A 20,073-nucleotide genomic window follows, 5' to 3' on the forward strand; every position below is an offset into this window, starting at 1 on the left:
GCACCCATCTTGCTACTGTCGCCAGGAGCATTCTCTGCCTTCGCAGACGCAGAACGCGCCTGGTGACAGGAGCGCCGTGGAAGGCAACCGCAGGAACTACAAGGCCGGCTAGGTGACTGCAGGGACTACCAGGCCGGCTAGTGGAGGACTGAAGTGGACCAGGAGGATGGCAAAAGAGCCATTGACCTGAAGGAGGTCGCAGGAAGCCCTGGGTCCACTCTACTGTGCAGGTACGAGGTGTCTGCGCCTGCACAGAAGAGTGGACACAATTGAGCTTGGCTATTTCTGCTACAACCCGAATGAGAAGCCACTGGTGCACATGCACACACGCCGAGAAGCAGTCTACAAGGAGATCTTTGGAGGTCGCAGCACTGTATTTCCTTTACTGCGGAGGGCGGGGGGAAGCCTCTTCAGGACCAAGAGGTTTAGCCCTCCCGAGTATGTAACCCCCCATGAATTCTGTGCCTAAAGGATTTTAAGGCACAGCATTAATGCTTAACAGACGTAATAGTGGAGTGTTATTTAGAGCCTGTATCCAGACTTTAATTTGATATAAAGATATTGGGGAAAAAAAACCTTTACTTAAAGGGGTACCGAATCCTTGGATTAAAAAAAAAAAAAAAAAAAAAAACATGTTCTCTTCTGTTTGTGAACATGTATTTTTCATAGATCTTGCTTGTAGATTGCTGCCAGTGTACAGGAATGTCACATCACAGAGTCAAAGTAAAGGTACGTGACAACCTGAACTCGTGTACATATCAAAACTGCATGTAACCATTTACTTAAAACATCCATATAGGCAACAGAAGTTCTGCTTTTTATACTCAATCATGCATCAGCTCTCCTGTCCTCCCATCTTATAGTCCATACCTGTTGGACCTTTGCACATTATTCTAAGCCCCTATAAAATATCATTGACACTACACTATACCAGCATAATATTAATGCTATTAGGGCCAGTATACACCACTTCTCTATTTTGTAATATCAAGCAGGAATTGTCACCATTAGGGCAGAAGAGAAGCAGCAACCTGTGGATCTCTTGCCTCTATTGCACGACTAATATAATAGTACATGTAGAGTCCCTCTAAATCAATGCCAGGAGGCTGACAGTGGCTTTGCTATCAAACACAGCTGCTGATGCTAAGCACACAGACTGGGCACGCATGCTGAAGACACCTCTTGCATTATTAATGAAAGCACGCGCCACTCTGCAGCACAAGACTGGAAGGAGGGGGATCAATTGTCTACCTATTACACTTTCTACCCCTTTCGCCTGGAGAATCACGTCAGCTCTGGCCAGTAGTGGAAAATACATATCTGCTGTGACTTTTGCAAAAGTCATACTTCAGACACAACTGACATTTCTATCTATAGACGTCCTTCTGTCTTGTTTTGATGGTGTTTGTTTGGTTTGCTGTAAGCATAGAGATGTCTGAGGCTCAAGTAACAGGAACAAGTGGTAGCTACATACAGCGCCACCATCATAGCGACATTAGCAGGACACTGCAAATGTTAGGCATGGTTAATTTATGGAGAAGAGGCTAATCTGATGCTTGTCCCTTGCAGCTAAGTGATGTTTGTGAACCATATCTGGTCAGTGAAACAAATCTCGTGCATCACTTTGCTTCTACACACTGTTTACTTATTAACCTTACTGCTATTAAAATTTGCCTTGTTCCATTCTGCTTTAAACTGTAAAAGGACAACTGTAGTGAACGGTATATGAAAGCTGCCATATTTCCTTTTAAGAAATACCAGTTGCCTGGCTATCCTGCTGGCCCTCTGCTTCTAATACTTTTAGCCATAGACCCTGAACATGCATGCAGCAGATCAGGTGTTTCTAACATAACTGTCAGATATGACAAGATTAGCTGCATGCTTGTTTCTGGTCTAATTCAGACATGACAGCAGCTGAAAAGAGCAGCAGATCTGCCAGGCAACTGGTATTGTTTAAAAGGAAATCTGGCAGCCTCCATATCTGATGTAATAAACAAGGGAGAAGGCACACAACAGGCTTTTCAACTTGCGTTATCTAAACTTTAGCAAATACACAACATGCTTCGGGGTAACCTCCATCAGGGGATGAAGGGGGTTACCCCCAAACATGTTGTGTATTTGCTAAAGTTTACATAGACGCAAGTTGAAAAGCCTGTTGTGTGCCTTCTCCATTGTTTATTGGATTACTTGAAGTGGACTGGTGACTCACTGGAGGATCGAGCACCAGCGACTCAGGATAACCTAACCTGAGCAAGTTACCATTGGTTACATCTGTCTCTCCATTCCGGATGTATATGGAGTCCACCAACCTCAGGGATGTGCACACATCACGGGGAGTCCTGGTGGGACAAGAGGACCATCTCACGTCTCAAAATCAAGTCCAGGCATGCAAAAATTCCCACGTAGGACTCAACCCTAGGCAGGATTATTCCAAACTTCTTTCATTTCATCAAATAGCTGTAATACAGCATAACCAAGGTTATGCTGTATTACCGCTAGTTTAGAATAATCCTGCCTAGGATTGAGCCCTACATGGGAATTTTTTGCATGCCTAGGCTCCATATACCTCTCACTACAGTTGTCCTTTAAGGAATAACTGAAGTGAGAGGGATATGGAAACGGACATTGATTTTAACCAATGCAAATTACCTGGTGAATCTGCTGATCCTCTGCCTCTAACAAGCATACAGATCAGGTGCTCTCACTTAATTCAACCACACACCTGAAACAAGTATGTGGCCAATTCATTCAAACACTACTAATGCCAAATAGATGAGCAGGACTGCCAAGCAACTGGTATTGGTTAAAAGGAAATAAATATGGCAGCCTCTATATGCCTCTCAGTTTAAGTTCTATTTAAGAGGGAGATGGAAGCATCCTACAGGGAAGAAGTGAAAATAGTGAAAGAAGTGTGACAGATCACTAAATTTGTGGTCATTAGAGAAAGGAGGAGAGCAGATTAGGTTTTTAAACAGCGGCTGGGGAATGTGTGCTCCCATCTTGACAGCTTTCTGATAGTTGCTCCGACTCCTTAGTCTAATACTTACCATGGCTGTGGAGTTTGTACAAAATTCATCTGACTCCTCAGTTTATGAAACCAACTCCAGGTACCCAAAATTGCCCCGCCTCCTCGACTGAGACTCCACAGCTCTGTTAGTAATTCACTTATCTGTCAGGACACTCAACTTATTTACTAAGCTCTACATTGAAGAAAAGGAGGAGTCTACAACCAACATATTAAGTTCAAGAGATGGCAACACCACTCCTTTCCCTTTTCTATCCTGGCTGGTGGCCTTTGGAGGTATCCTCTTACCTGTATGTGAGCGGAGATGGCGCTTGAGAGCAGTATGGCTGGGAAAGGTCCTGTTGCACTCACTGCAGATGTAACTCCTGACCCCTGCATGGACTTCCATGTGTTGCTGAAGAGCAGTCTGAGTCTGAAACCGCTTCCCACAGAGAAGGCAGAACACGGCCATATCAGAGCCTAAAGGGGTGGAAAAAAGTTAAAAGATTACTTACATGTTCTCAAAATTCCAGAAAAAGTTAGCAGCATTCATATTGTATACCATAAGCTACAAAAAAGTCAAACTTATCTAAGCTGTCACTGTAGCTCACCAAATGATTGGCTGCCTTTTCCAGACATAACAGGGACAGCTTCTGACACTTATGAATAATCAGCTTCTGCTTGGAAGACATTTTTAATCATTACTGATGCAGCTACGGAAATGGTGACAAGCCAGTAAAAATGTATGCCATAATACACAGCAACTGCAGGATCAGAACGGGTTGTAAGAAAGCGCCTTCCAAGTAAATGGTCTTCGCCTTCCAAAAATAAAAAGGTAAAAAAAAAGTGTATTTAAAGCCCTGGTTCGTCCTCAAGGATTTCAGTTTTTTTTTTTTTTTTTTTTTAAAGTGTCAGTAAAGGCAAGTAGAGGAATCACACCTTTCATATCTGGTGTAGCTTTTCCAGAGAGCTTCCATTTGGGAAAGTCAGTCACATACATGACCAAGATCTTTGTAGAAAGTACAAAGCTGCTAGCAGAATGCAGGCTTCTTTCTCTGCACAAAGCCATTACCTGATCAAGCCCACGTCCTGCTCTCTTATGTGGATCACGGTTTGATCCTCATCAGTGCATGGCATGGATTAATTTGGCTCTATGGAGTAGGGCTTGAAACACAGAGAGGTACAGACTAACCAGCAAGCTCATGGTGAACCAGAACTCATTGGAGTGTGTGAGGGGCTACAATGGTCCTAAAAGTCCCCTTACTAAAATGCTATGGAAAACAAAACAAAAAGTTTGCCTTCTTAAAACAGAAAGAATCTGCAATAATTCAGGTTGGAGTGAGCTTGAGATGTCTCCCAGTGCATCACTGCTGAATATCATTTTAAGGAGTAGAAATACTCAAAGTTTCATTCTAGTCACTGGCGTCAGAGCGATGACAAGCATCAAAAAAAAGGTGGAATCATCAGAAAATGGCAAAATAGAGTATGCACCTCAAGGCAGATTCTGCAATGTTTGACTGGTTGTCTTAAAAATGCTCTTTATGCCAGGAAAAAAATAAAAACAAAAACCTCACTGTTTATGCAAACCGTGATGCTTATTTCACAGAAATTTAAAAGAATAGAGACATACTGACTGCAGTAAGCGTTACTTCATTTTGTTTTCCAGTATAGGAAGAGTTAAAACTGAGCTGCAAAAGAACTTCTCTGAGCTAGTCCATTAACTTAGTTGAACTCAGTCCTGTTCGAAACACTAATTACAGCGCAGGAGATTTGGGTGCATCTGGCGCCACCATAGGCCGTAATAGGAACAACAGCTATAGAGGCGCACAGTCAGTAACTTCAGCTGAAGTTGCTTTTAAAACACTGTAATTCGGCCGCCAGCAATAGCTGGAAGCTGAAGTACATCATTCCCCCACTATCCACGTGGACCTAGAGGGGGCATAGTATTTAACGCCGCTGGGAACTTGTGCAGCAGGAGGATAAGCTATATACCGGCTGTATCCTGCACCCAAGTCTCCCGGGTGTCAGTTCATATGTATAAAGTCCTGTTATCTAAAGAACTTAAACAGCTAAGAAACATTGTAAGACAGCTTGAGATAAGGCTTTACTGAATGAAAGTTCAAAGAGTCATCCCTTCTGCTTTGTTTTACAGCTTAAAAGACAGAGGCCCATATGCAATTAACTTTTTCTCCTGCGTTTTCACCTAGGAGATTAGTTATCCTTTTGTATTTAAAATATTTTTTTTAGCACTTTGCAATTGAAAAATATCTAAAAAGTAGATAAAAAAAGGACTATCAAAATTATTTTGAGTATTTTCTTGCTTGCTGGTGCTTTAACGAGTACAGTATTTTGACAAGTTGTGAAAATATCACCTAGAACAGTGTTTCTCAAACCTGTCCTCGGGACTCCCTAACGGTGCATGTTTTGCAGGTAGCCTCACCTAAGCACAGGTGGGGTCATTAGTGCCTTAGATTTGTAAATTCCACGTAGCTGAGACACTAAATACCCCACCAGTGCAAAAGGGAGATTGCCTGCAAAACATGAACTGTTGGTGAGTCACAAGGAGAAGTTTGAGAAATACTGACCTAGGAGAAAACTCAGGAGAGAAAGTGGATTGCATGGGCCAGAGTGTGAATTCTTAACTGCACCTGTGACAACCTGATGCAAGGTTATAAACAAAGCTATATAAAACGGGAAGATAAAAAATATGAGACTTTTTTTTTACTACTAATGTTCTATTTAATATCCATACTACACATATAGTTCATTATCATTAAGTTTATTTTCACTTCAGATTTGCTTTCATCAGACGACAAAGTTTCCTACTATACACTGGATTCTGTTTGTTTGTTTATTCTATGTGACTAATCATCATGGAGGAATAAAAATATATAGATATAAAAATAGTAATATTAAAAAATTAATAAAATCCTACCCGTTAACAACAAAAACCAAGTGTGTGCACATTAGCCACAGTTTAAAGATTTGTCGTTTTTCCCCCTCTTTAGAAATCAGCAAACCTGGTGCATAATTTGTTTTTAAAAGTATTAGTTAACACTTAAGAATACAAAAACACATTATGAAAACCCTGATTTGTAAACGGTGGCATTTGAAATTCAGATTAAAAAAAATGAAAAAAAAAAGACAAAGAAAAAGACTCATTAAATGAAAATAATAGCAGAACAATGAGAAAAAGATAGCAGAAGGAATTAAATTCAGTACCTGGCTTAGCTGAAAAGTATTTATTATCAAAAGCGCAACACACAAGACATTAAAATAAATTAAATAGCTAACCAAGTTCAAAATAAACATTGCTGAACAGCTTAACAAAGACTAAGGCCTCTTTCACAGTGGGACGTTGCGTTTGATGCGACGTTAAAGTCGCACAACGTGCCCCTAACGCAGTGCATGTAGGTTATGAAATTGGACGTTATTTTGCACTGCGTTACGTGACTCTTGGTGCGCCGTTTTCGTTGCATACTGATGCAACGAAAATGGCGCATGCGTTACATAAAAAAGAAAAAAAAAAAAAAAAACATTACTGAGCATGTGCAGCACAATGCACAGCATGCACCACTTTTTAATAATGCTACACACTAACGCAACATGTGCACTGTGAATGTCGCACAGACTTTGCATTGCTGTGCGTTACTCTGCGTTCAAGTATTTTATAACGTGCGACTTTAACGTCGCACTGAAAGAGGCCTAAAAGTAATTTAATAAGTAAAAAAAAAAAAAAAAATTTATGGTAGAAAGGAAAATGGATGTCTAAAGACATTGATGGAAAAAACAAAACAAAAAAAACAACAACGTATTTTTGTGAAATCATGTAGCAATAAGGCAATATAGGACATGCCAATTACAAAGCGCTCACACATTGGCTGCTTTACTAAGCTTCTCCCAAAATGGAACACTGAAAGCAATCCAGAACACCTAGCCAAATTTATTAAACCTTGTCGACTATTAAATGGGAAACACTACCTTCTACTGAGTGATAGTGTACCACAGCTAAGACTGTTAAAAGGTAATGAGATAGTGGTGCTACTACAGTCATATACATATTCTCATTAGAAAGACTAATTTGTAATAAATCTCAAGTAGCATATGGAGTTTGTAGGTTCTCCCCATGTTTGCATGACTTTCCTCTGAGTACTGAGTAGTCCACTTTCCTCCCACATCCCTATAACATATTGGCAAGTTAACTCCACCCCCTTTAGACTGCCTTACAATATACCAGGTATGTTACACTGACTATAGCAAGGACTGGCACTTTTCCTTTGAGTGGCTGAATAGAGTACTGGTTAATGTTTATGGCACCGCCTTTGACATGGGAGACCAGGGGGGGGGGGGGGGGGGGAAAGAAACCACGCACACTAGTGTGCGTGATACTCTATAGCACATAGGATTTTCCATTCACTCCACCATGTAGACTACAAGAACTTCATTTAGTGAAATACAACTTGCCTAGAAAAATTGTACTATAACAAAAGCAATAAAAAACACCATTACACTGTACACTGCTTGAATTTTATTCTAAGTCATAGAAACGCAATTGTCCCTGATATGCGGCAAGTATAAAAGTTTGGTGCCATTGCTACACCCGGACAATTTAAGAGATAAAAATGACATCAGAAGGGGTGTATGTTGACAATTAATGTTCGCCCTGCACTATTGACAGTGAAATTACCCAGAATTGCTGCTTTGTAGTTTCAGCTATTCAATGGATACTCCCCCCACCCCTCCTTCAGCTTCTTTTAAGAAAAGATAGAAAAACAAGGATAAAAAAAAAAGGGAAAAAAATACACATTTGTATTCAATAAATTAAAATAAGCTCACAGACACAAGGCTTATTCAGAAAACTGACATCTTAATAACATTCTCTCTTTTAGAAGATGATTACAAATTAAGCAGCATTTAAAGACATTTTGCAGGAGATGCGAGAGGGAGGCCTGCTATTCATTTCCACGGTAACCAAAATAGTATCTGTGCAAGAGGTCTATACTGTACTGGGAACAATGGTACCACATGGCCACAAAAACAAAAATGTACGGTATTCATTATGCAGGAAATGAGGGGGAATAAAGTTGTTTAGAAGCTGCAAAGGCAAAAGAATATCACCACTGTTATTCCAGAGAGAATAGCACCTGAAAGACCATTATTAATAGAAGCAGGTGTATACAGATATATGCCAGTGATGTAGATCCTAGGTCCTCAACGCATGTTATGTCTACACAGGGGTACTCTAGAAAGGCCCAGGGGGTACTTTAACTTGTTTTGAGATAAAAAACAAAACAAAAAACAAAAACAAAAAACCCCCACTAAAACAAAAACAAAAACCCCCTCAAAACACTGCGATAGACAAATCTGAATAAGTACAGTTAGTTAAAGAGAAACTATAGTGAAACAATAAGAACATTGCTTTTTTCACAATATTCATTTACAAATTAATTTAGTCAGCGCTTGGCTCGTGTATAATCTTTCCTCACCAGGATTTACATTCTGAAATGTCTCACAGGTGGCAATATCGTTAGTCCTCTCAGGCTCCGTTTACCGAGAGTTTTGAAGCCAGTATAAAATATACCTGGCTCCCAGAAAGCTCTGCATAGTTAACAGCCTAGGCTAAACATCACTAGGAGGGCGGTGCTACATACCAATATAAAGCAATATACAGCTACAGGAAGTGTTTCTGATGATAAAACCAGGAAAAATTACCATAAAAAAAGTGTGGACATCCTGAATAATGTACTGCATTCTACTATATGTTACTACAATGTCTAAGTAAAAACATCGAGGAATGTCTAAAAAAGCAATTATGAGGAGTGCCTAAATATAGGTGTCAAGGGGTACTTGAGAGGTTACCCACACTGGATACTTTGCCAAGCCATTGATAAAGGGTATATGCTATAATAGTTTTGATTAACACTTGTACAGACTATTCTCATAACACTACTATTATGTGGCGATACAGCTAACATCTCTTCAGCACTAATAGGGATTGTCTGAACTTCAATGATTCAATATCCTACCTGCTCTCACCAATATCAAAATGCGATCCTTACAGTTTGCATTTGTGTTACTCGATCTGGTGACACTGTTCTATGCCTCTTCTTCTCCTTGTATATTAACTGAAGTGCATTTTCAAATAAGGATATGTTCTTTCAACCAATAACACCAATTTATATGGTTTTGTTCTTCAATTCACCTTTGCAAGACCTATTTTCAGTAAACGGATTAAGAGTATTTATGCCGGCGCTGGCTGTAACTTGTTCTGGTCCTTTAGCTTCAGTTATTCGCTCCAGGCTCTGCTCCCACCACTGGGTGGTGCCAGTGATCTGGTTAAAAAAAGGTACAAGGGAACAAGGGAGCGCGCCAATGGTGCGTTCACTCTTTTTTAATAAAATGATGGGCACCTGAAGAAGGCGTGGCTATACAATGAAAAGCGTTGTGACGTCAGACAGCTTGCCGTGAGGAGACCCAGGCGGCGGTTGTCCCCTTTGCTACCATCGCACACGGACCCAGTTAGCCCTGGCCAGGCTCAGGAGTTGTAGAGCCTAGGTTCTCAACATGTGGTACGCGTACCCCAGGGGGTACTTCAGATGGTTCCAGGGGGTACTCAGGTTTAATATACTTAATCAAGAATAACAAATTTAGATTTTTAGAAATTTATAAATCTTATTTAAACAACACCAAGTTAGTATTTTAGCTAATTAAAAGCAATAGTTAATGCTTTGAAATTGTTTAGAACCAATTATGTACTACAATTAAATATAAATTTGTCTAGGGGTACTTGTGGTAATGTTTACTATACTAGGGTGTATTTGGTGAGTACAGGGTTTTAAAAGGGGTACATACTAATAAAATGTTGAGAAACACTGTAGAGGACTTGCAGGCGGCCTCTCACATGTGCATTACTTGCACAAACAGTGTAAGTGTAACTTTAATGTGTGTCATTTTATTAAAAAAAAAACAAAACAAAAAACAGACAACGCACCATTGGAGCGCTCCTTTGTATCTTTTTCAATAAACAGATTTGATGGTTTCAAGGAGAGTCTCGAATAAGGTATAATTGCATTACTGATGTTCACTGTGTTTTGTAGATGGTCTGAATGAGTTTATGACACTCCAGTGAGAATCCAGAGTTAAAGACAGGTTGTTAACTGCGTGTGAAAATAACTACAGAGGAGGTAACTTAAGGAATGCAGAGATAAGATAACTCTCTCACTGTCTGGTGGTAAGTTTTCTCTTGCCTTATCTCCAGCATGATCTTAGTGAATTGAGGCCTTAGGGTTCTTTTCCACTATGAAATGCGATCGCGATTGCGATCCTGATCGCGATCACAATCGCGTTTCAATTTCCACCATGCGATTGCGATTGAGCTACTATACTCACAGTCCAGCTCAATCGCATACAAAACGGGGAAGGACAATGATTGCGCTTTGACCAAAATCGCATCGCAATCGGATCGCATTAATGGAAATTGCTGCTGCAGTTTCCATTAGTTTAATGTACCTTGCGATTTGCGATCAGAAGCAAATCGCAGGCTAGTGGAAAAAGGCCCTTAGTCTGCGAGGTCCCTCAGCATCCTGGTCCTCTCCATTCCCCAGCTGGTGGCTCTGTAAGATGTGCAACTGGAGCTCCAGTCTCGTCAACTGTGCATTTGCAGTCCCATCTGTGTGTCGATTGCACTCCCACCACCGGGAGCGTTCTGCGCATGCACAGTTCTCAAAAGCATGAAGCCGTTCAGTTAATTTGTCCTTTAAAATCAGTCAAGCTTGTGGGTCTAGAAGAGGGGTCACCATACTGGCAGTTTCCTTTTAAACAATACCAGTTGCCTGGAATTCTTGCTGAATTCTTTGGCTGTAGTGTGTCTGAATCACACACCTGAAACAAGCATGCAGCAAATCCAATCAAACTTCATTCAGAAACACCTGATCTGCATGCTTGTTCAAGGTTTATGGATAAATGTATTAGAGGCAGAGGATCAGCAGGACTGCCAGACAATTGGTATTGTTTAAAAGGAAATCAATATTATGTAGGTGGGACCCTCCCCTCAAACTCACGGTTGCGCTCTCATACAAGACCTAGCATGGTATTTGGCTCCATGCTATTGAATATAGAATAATGTAAACTTGTATTTTGGGGACTACCACTCCAGTGTATGAACTTTGTTTGGAATTGTATTACCTACTGTATATTCCTGCGTATAAGACTACTTTTTAACCATTGAAAATCTTCTGAAAAGTTGGGGGACGTCTTATACGCCGGGTATCATTGATGCCGGGTGATGCCCCCTATCCTGTTACCGCCTCTCAGATCTTGCTGCTGAGGACTGTAGTGAAGCGGCACAGGCGCAGATGTGCAAGATCTGAGAGGCAGAGAGGGAGGTAAATAGGATACAAGGTTGGGCCAGAGGGGTGAAAGAGGCATATTTTATGGGCACAGCACGATCTATGCTTCCATACTGCTCTGATAAACAGGTAGACAAGGAGAGCTGACCAATCCACTTAGGGAGAACGAGAGCTGACCAATACAACCAGTCAATTGACTATATACTGTTATATACTGGGTACCACATACAGTACAGCAACAGTATATGATTTTTTTTTTAATTTGGTGTACGTTGGAAGAGGGGTGGTCTTATACGGTGAGTATATCACAAACTCTATATTTTAACTGAAAAAGTTGGGGGGTCGTCTTATACACCCAGTCTTATACGCCGGAATAGGTACCTGTGTTGTGCATCTTATTGCTTATTACCTGTAATGTGTTGTGTATCTTATTGCTTATTACCTTACTGTGTTGTTGGTCACTCCTGTTATTGTCTGTAATCATATGTATTGTACAGTGCTGGGTAATATGTTGGCGCTATATAAATCCAATTAATAATAATAATAATAATATGGCATCCCCCATATCCCTCTCAGTTCAGGTGTCCTTTAAGCCCAACATTAACCTTAAACCTGAAATTATCCAAGACTATCCTTTTCCGTACTGTGCATCAATCTCCTAACACAAACAAAAGAACAATAGCTCATTGCATGCTGATACGATTGGCATTTGTGTTCACCTAATGAAAAATATTGTTCTTTATTACATACCAAGCATGCAACTGCAAACTTCCCTTTTTATATCTACCACATATTCATGGTCACATCAAATGACAGTGTTTACAGGTTTGTACTTTGCATAAGGATGAGCTGCTGACATTCAATAGCGGAAAGGAACCTAAAGTGGGAGGCATATGGAGGTGGCTATATTAACCTGCCTGGCGTTCTATTAAGATCGCCAGGCTGGCGATCGGATGTTTTTTTTTTTATGAAAAAAAAACTATTTCATGCAGCCAACTGAAAGTTGGCTGCATGAAAGCCCACTAGAGGGCGCTCCTAATCTGCACTTCTGAACGCCGGAGAGGCGATCAGAAGTAACAAGAAGGGCCGCGACGAGCGGCCCTTCTTGTTTTGCTTGAGTGACGTCATGGACGTCAGCCGACGTCCTGACGTCAGCCGCCTCCGATCCAGCCCTTAGCGCTGGCTGGAACTGTTTGGTCCGGCTGCGCTGGGCTCGGGCGGCTGGGGGGACCCTCTTTCGCCGCTGCACGCGGCGATCGGGTAGCACACGCGGCTGGCAAAGTGCCGGCTGCGTGTGCTCCTTTTTATTTGGTTTAAATCGGCCCAGCAGGGCCCGAGCGGCAGCCTCCGGCGTCTCTGGACGAGCTCAGCTCGTCCAGAACGCTCAGCAGGTTAATATCCTTTTAAACAATACCAGTTGACAGATAGTCCTGCTGATCTATTTGGCTGCAGTAGTGTCTAAATCACACACCAGAAACAAGCATGCAGCTAATCCAGTCAGACTTTAGTCAAAGCACCTGATCAGCTGCATGCTTGTTCGGGGTCTAGGGCTAAAAGTATAAGAGGCAGAGAATCACCAGGACAGCCAGGTCATTTTCATTATATAAAAGGAAATTAATATGCCAGCCCCCATATCCCATTCCCTTCAGGTAATTTGGTTGATAAAGGTGAAATGACCAGGTTGTAGAAGTCTATAGTTCTGTGCATAAGCTGGCTGTTCAAAAAGAAAAAGAGTGCATAATAAAATAAAAATATAGAAATTCTACATACAAAAAATGGTTTGTCAAACAAAAAAATAAAAAAACGAACCTCTCAGTCTAAATGTGGAACATGAACTTGATCTAGAGCAACTATTCTAGCCTGGACCTCAAGGGTTATGATGAAAAAGTACTTTGGGTTATTCATTGGTCCAATTTCTTTTGTCGCAGAAAAGCGATATAGTGGAGACGTGCGAGCCGGTGAGCAGTCTGTGGTGTGAAGTCAGAGCGGGTAATTAGTAAACATGGCGTTTCTCTGCTAGCTCATTGGCATGCGAGCCGGACGGAGGGAGCCTCGTTTAAAATGCAGCCTGACGGAGCTTTGCGGGCTGCAAACCATTTGTTAGCTCCTATTGAAGAGGCTTCGGGGCCAGTGGCAATTAAACTGGAATTAGTGTTTGGAATGAGATACAGCAGATTCATACTGAGGAAGGGAGAGGGGACGGGTGGAAGTGTTAAGGGGGGCTGGAGGTGGTGGTGGGGGAGCAGGCTGACTTCTGCATAGTACCTTCTCTTTTAGCATCTCTTTCACTCCACATCATCCCTGACTGGCTGTGCTCACTGGACAAGAGGAAAACACTAGCAGCTTTACAGGCTAGAAATATGGTCAAGACGACTTATGGCATTCCCTTCCATCAGAATTCATATTAAAAAAAAAAAAAAAAAAAAAAAATCACAGTGTCAACTGTCAAAATTAGAATTACACCATTGGCCACTGACACCTCTGCAACGTGTTTGATTATTCTGAAAATCCACAAACTTTAGTTAGAAAAGTAGTTTAGGCAAGGTTTCTCTAGTGTTTGGGTGAATTGATAACAGGTTTCAAATGGTTAGGACTTTATGGCTGTCTCCAGTGTAAAGATTTTCTCTCATCACCTAAATGGTAGGAGATCCCACCTTTAACAGTAATCATGGAGTAGGTGCCTCTTAAGGACCAGAGACTCTTTCCCTATTCCAACGACCTGATCACTGTGATTGGCTCACAGTCAGAAGCCAATGGCTCCTGACCAGTGCAGAGCTCAGCTGTCAGACAGCTGAGTGCAGCAGCATTGGAGTGGTGATAGCAGCAGGAGCACCCTGGCAGAAATAACAGCTCCAAACGCTGAAGATTTCTATTACCTACATCCAGAAGAGAAAAAACAAAACAAAAAAAAAAAAAACTGTAGAATCTTTCTCAGGGCCCTTTTCCACCAGCGCTGGCTGAATCGCAAAACCGCAAACCGCTAGCGATTTTACAATCGCTACGGTTTGCTTTTTAACATAGGAATCGCGGTAGGTCATTTCCACTACCGCGATTCGCTTTTGTCGGGAACGCGAACGCGCGGCGGAGCGATAATTGCCGCGATTTTGCTATGCAGTGCATAGCAAAATCGCGGCCGCAAACGTCGGGGGAATCGCCGGTTTTGCGATTCAGTAATCGCTAGCGTTCAGCCTGAACGCTAGCGATTGCAGGTGGAAAAGGGCCCTTAGGGGATTAAACACGAACTTCACTCAGGTTACTTTTTTTTTTTTTTATGTTTTTTTTTTTTTATTTTAATAGAAAATGGTCATAACTCCAACAACAGTCTCCACATTCCTTATAAGCCACATTATGGAACCCGGATAAATTGTACGCAAGTCACAAAATACATTTCTAGATATGCACAGCTACTCTTATGCTACACACATGATTCAATTTCCTGGCAGATTTCCCTGCCAGATGAACTATTTCAGACAGGTCCAATCTGATTTATAATCGATTTTTGGATCGATTTTCCAGGAGATTTCTACAAACTCTTCTAAAAAGACTACCACCTTGGTCCTTGACCTTTGTATAACTTCAATGCTGAACTGGGAAGTCACTTTATATTATATCTATGTCAATCAACTTCTCAGTTTATGCTGCTGGGTTCACAATCACTTTTTAATTATTGCTCAAAGAACCGGTCTACTATAAAAATCGACAAACTGCACTTACAATTTCACTCTTTAAGCAGAATTCATACATCCATATCGTGAAACACAAAACACACACTCAATGATAATCAATGGGCGTTTCAAGGAGATTCACATTAGGTGTGGATTTAGGTTTGCATTGTATGCAAGGAAAAAAATTCAGACCACCTACACCACTTTTTGAAAAGTGTTCTCTACATTTTTACATTGTGCTATTGTGGACTATCACAGATGTATTGTCGCACATGAATGTGCATGGTGTCTGATGAAAGCGTGTGAAAATACGCGCATGATTGTTATCCATAAGTGTGAAAACATGCTTAGAAATCTGAATTTGCTCTTCACATTTCTAGAATCCTTAAAAGGACAGTGAAAGTGAATATTGTGTACCTGTGTTCTCCCTACTTTCAAACTATTTAGGCCTAGTTCACAGTGTTCAGTTGTGTAGTAGAATTCTTCAGGTCAACTCACCTCTATGGGGCTGTTCAGAGTACTGCATTGTAACTGATTGCGCTATTCTAAATCGCTGCATGCAGGCTTTGCATTAAAGTCTATGTCCGTTCTCCACTGCAGTTCACACTCATAACGCGTGCATTATGCAACTGACCACTGTGAATCCAGCCTTAAAAATATCTGTAGCAAGAATGAAGCTGCAAAAACATCTTCGCAGCCAGGGCATGGTGGGGAGCAGTTATGCATTCAGGAAAAAAAAAAACACTACTTATCAAGAGAGGAATGGAAGCTGCCACTGCTGTCCTAAAAAGGTAAGATGCTAACTTGCAGGCCGTATCACCGATCCAGTTTAGAATATATTTTCTAAATCATTCATCTGGAACACATTTCTAGCTTCTTAAAGGAATACTATCGATACCCAAGTGTTCAAAAATGACAGTGTGCAAATAATGTCTAAGTAGCTGTGTAAACATTTTCCTACTTTTCAGGTTAAATATCAGAGGCAAAAGCTGTAATTTATTGAGGGTAGGATTTAGCTATATTGGGACAAATCAATTGCAGAAGGGGTGTCTGCTTCAATGCACAGCCAGAGTTGCATATCAGACTACAGAAAGCAAATATAAAACATATCAAACTCAAAGCAAAAACAGTATGAAAAGCTGTGACTATTAGTTACATTTCCTGCTCTCTTCACACACTTCAGTCAGAAACACAGGACGCAGGAGCTGCAGCTGTTGGGAGCTCTCTCTCTCTCTCTCTCTGTCACACACAGAGCTGCACATAGAGTTAACTGATCAAGTGTGTGGGGAATTTCCCCTCTCCTCATGTCTCAGTCAGCCATCAGTTTTGGCGTCAGTAAAGATTGAAAGTATTTTGCTAACAGTAAACAAAGAAGTTGCTACTAAAATGTATACACCAGTACTTAGCAGCACTTCCCAAACAATTCCTGTGTCAATTGAAAAAAATGTGAATCGATAGTATTCCTTTAAGGATCAGAGTATACATTACAGGTGAGGGTCTAACCATTAAGGCCCACACAGTCATATTGCTCAGCCATGTATTTTATAGAAATGCAGTGCACTGTGAGAACACACTACTGTTGAATCTCTATGTGTCCCTATGTTTGGTATATTGATACAAGATGATGAACTCAGCTCAGCAATGTGACAGTGCACAGGCATTAACCACTTGAGGACCCAGCCTTTACCCCCCCTTAAGGACCAGCGCTGTTTTTTGTGATCTGTGCTGGGTGGGCTCTGCAGCTCCGGTCGATAGGCATGTTGCGGGGGGGGGGGGGGGGGCGGCACCGTCCTGTGCAGCCTGTGACAGGATGTCCTCTGTCACATGGCGGCGATCCCCGGCCGCTGATTGGCCGGGGATCGCCGATCTGCCTTACGGCGCTGCTGCGCAGCAGCGCCGTTCAATTTAAACAAGGGAGACCTACGTCTCCTGCGTTTACATTTAGTCTGCGAGCCGCGATCAGACCCGCTCCGTGATCTAACAGGAAACGGCCGCTCGCGCGAGCGGCCTTTCCTGATTAATTAGGGAGGCACCTGGTCCTACAGCTACCATGGTATGAGTGTGCGGTCGGCAAGTGGTTAACAGATTTACATTACCTGCATACAACCAGCATTATTTGAAAGTGGTCAACAGTATAAGGAGTAGATAATTTGGAGTACTAGAAGACTGCAGCTTATTTTGCGGTCTACTACTGCTTCTGCTTCTGGATGGTGTAATGGTTAAGGGTTCTGCCTCTGACACAGGAGACCAGGGTTCGAATCTTGGCTCTGCCTGTTCAGTAAGCCAGCAACTATTCAGTAGGAGACCTTAGGCAAGTCTCCCTAACACTGCTACTGCCTATGGAGCGTGTCCTAGTAGCTGCAGCTCTGGCGCTTTGAGTCCGCCAGGAGAAATGTTATTTGTCGTGTGTTTTGTCTTGCAATGAGAAGAAAATAGAATCTTAAGTATATTGAAAAAAAAAAAAGGTTACATTTTCTTTGGTGTCATATCTGGGAAGATTACGGTTTGGTTTGTATGCAGAAGAGGAAACTCGACCACAAGAAAGGGAGTGGAGATCTGACACATGAGCCTCAATTCACTAAACTTTATGGAACACTTTATCGAACGTTTAATAATTTACCTCATGAGTAAAACCTAATTTTGAATTCACTAGGGTGTTACAAGTTTTTGGACATTTTATCGATAAAACATTAGATAAATCTATAACACCTTAGTGAATTCAAAATTAGATTTTACTTGTGTGGTAAATTATCAAACGTTCGATAAAGTGTTCCATAAAGCTTAGTGAATTGAGGCCAAAGTGATTAAAACTTAAAGACTAACTCTACTCAAATATTATTTTACTTTCCAAGCTTTAGATCTGGTGAGGAGGCGTCCCATTGCGATCATAAATGGGTGCACATCATGCACTGGCCTCAAACATCCGGAAAAATACCCCATGTACTGTAGTGGCAGTATCAGCCGACAGTCAAGCAAGTCTCAAGTATTCTAAAGCTATAAATGTAATAGAACACACCGCAGCTTGTTCCTCGGGGGCATTTGCTAGTCCAGTGATGGGTCTCTTAAGATTTCACATTCCTGCTTTAAGTTGCCTAGTACAAATTATTTATTTAGGCAGATAAACTTAAAAAATTAAGATTTAAGATCGTACAATACTTGAAACCGGCACTAGTGCATTACTACAAAGAGAAAGCTATATGCGTCATATAGATAGATTAAAAAAAAACAACATTTTATAAAATGTCCACCATTAATAGTCAGAACGACAACAGTACATATTCTTTATTGTGCATAGAATGGCCTACGTGTTCTTATTACGCGCTAAGAAGTGTATGACTTTAGATTGTATAGGTCTTTTATAGTAGGCTGATAATGCTTAGTTCTATCATAACAACTTCAATCTTTAAGAGCCAATGCAAAAGAGGAAGTGAGCAATCCCTCTAGACCTTAAAAAAGGAGGCACCATATATTTCTCAAGCTGTAGCTTAGTGCTAGACTGGATTTAATTTATTCCAGAGGCCATCTGGCCAGCGTGAACACAAAGACCTGTCCCTTGTGAATGAGAGGCCATATTTGTCACACCCCCTTCACCCTGACCCCTCTGTCCCTAGTCTTTTCAAGCAGGGACAAGCCAAGGTTCATTCTTTCTTCCCCTGGCCATTGTCTGCATCCCCAATGGGTCCCGAAGAGAGGGGCCGCCACTTACAATCATGCTAGGAACATCCAAATGGATGGCTGAATGAAGCCAGCAACAGAGAGATGTTAAAGCCTTTGACACTAGAGGAGCTGCCATCCTACTGTAACAAACATTTTAACCCTTCCTCCTTTTCTAAGGGGTTAAAGGGGCAAAGCTCTCATAGAAAACTGGCATGTCTAATAGGAACAAAGAAAGAATTGTGAAGCATCAATTTTCTTGGGCACTTAACTATAGAAGACAGCTTTATCGTTATATGAGGCACCCTGTAGGAATAGAAACAAAGTAAGAACACCAAAGCAGTTATCAAAATTATTGATCCCCATCAATTGCATTCACTCTACTTAAAAATGTAGAACTTATGTGCAGCAATTTATTGGTAATGGATTTAGAATGTAAGGTTTGAAAATAACAGAGACATGACAGAGCGATTGTCGCTCACACACACAGACGACCACCTCAACTGGTATCTTCAGTCATTGAGCCATGGAGAGAAAAGTGGTAGACCTTGTAATGGATAGTTAGTTTTCATGTTGGTAGACCTTTACAAGAAGAATGGAGGAGGACCACTTGAAGGGTATGGAGATCTTCATAATCCTACGGTGTTTAAAACCTATGCATTTAAATCCCCATTGGTATCCATTTAACCTTCCTGTATGTTTTGGTAATGTTTAAGGTAATCAGGGCATTCAAAAACACAGAAATTATGTAGAAATTGATTGCCAGTAGTAAGATCCCAGGACCTTTGTCCTACAACAGAAGTCCACTAGTCACTTATGCCTTGCCAGATCGATTATTTCCAGCATGTCAGATCTGATTTCCGATCGATTTTCTGTTCACTTCTATGGGAAATCAATCAGAAAATCGATCGGAAATGCTGGAAATAATCGATCTGGCAAGAAATCTGCCAGAAAATCTCATTGTATATTAGGCATTAGACTCATAGAATAATCTAACATGCACTTTGAATATGGACCTACTGACCAGATCTTCACATCAGGTTATCTAAAAGCACATAAACTGTATAATGTAGGTGGGAAGTGATATCCACACCGTACTGTGCAAAGTACCAGATTAGCTTTGAAATCACTGTGCATATGCAGAAATAACTGAGCATTTAGCATGTAGATATTGGCCATAGTGAGATTCCTGCACATAGCTCACTCTCAGAGTGCTAGAAGATTCATGCTCAGGGGCACCATATGTTCCTCTGCAAGATAAGGGGAAAGTTTGATTTGGAAACTGGAAACATGTACTCATTGAGTGCTGTAGGTTTCAAGGACTCCCGGGAGAGCCAAAAACTTCACAAGGTAAATATGGACAACAGCATCTGCCATGAACTTAAAAAGCTAGCTAGAATTA

At 41.3% G+C, this 20,073-nt stretch overlaps 1 protein-coding gene across 1 annotated transcript in view; it reads right to left on the reverse strand.

Annotated features, from left to right (window-relative positions):
- ZBTB16 (zinc finger and BTB domain containing 16) overlaps positions 1–20,073 on the reverse strand; it is a 187,351-nt gene that overhangs the window by 17,391 nt on the left and 149,887 nt on the right. Inside the window, exon 5 of the mRNA XM_068242792.1 lies at positions 3,314–3,484. Coding sequence (XP_068098893.1) covers positions 3,314–3,484 — 171 coding nt within the window. The remainder of the gene's footprint in view (positions 1–3,313; positions 3,485–20,073) is intronic.

This window comes from Hyperolius riggenbachi, chromosome 6 (assembly GCF_040937935.1).
Source record: "Hyperolius riggenbachi isolate aHypRig1 chromosome 6, aHypRig1.pri, whole genome shotgun sequence".
NCBI classification, from domain to species: domain Eukaryota; kingdom Metazoa; phylum Chordata; class Amphibia; order Anura; family Hyperoliidae; genus Hyperolius; species Hyperolius riggenbachi.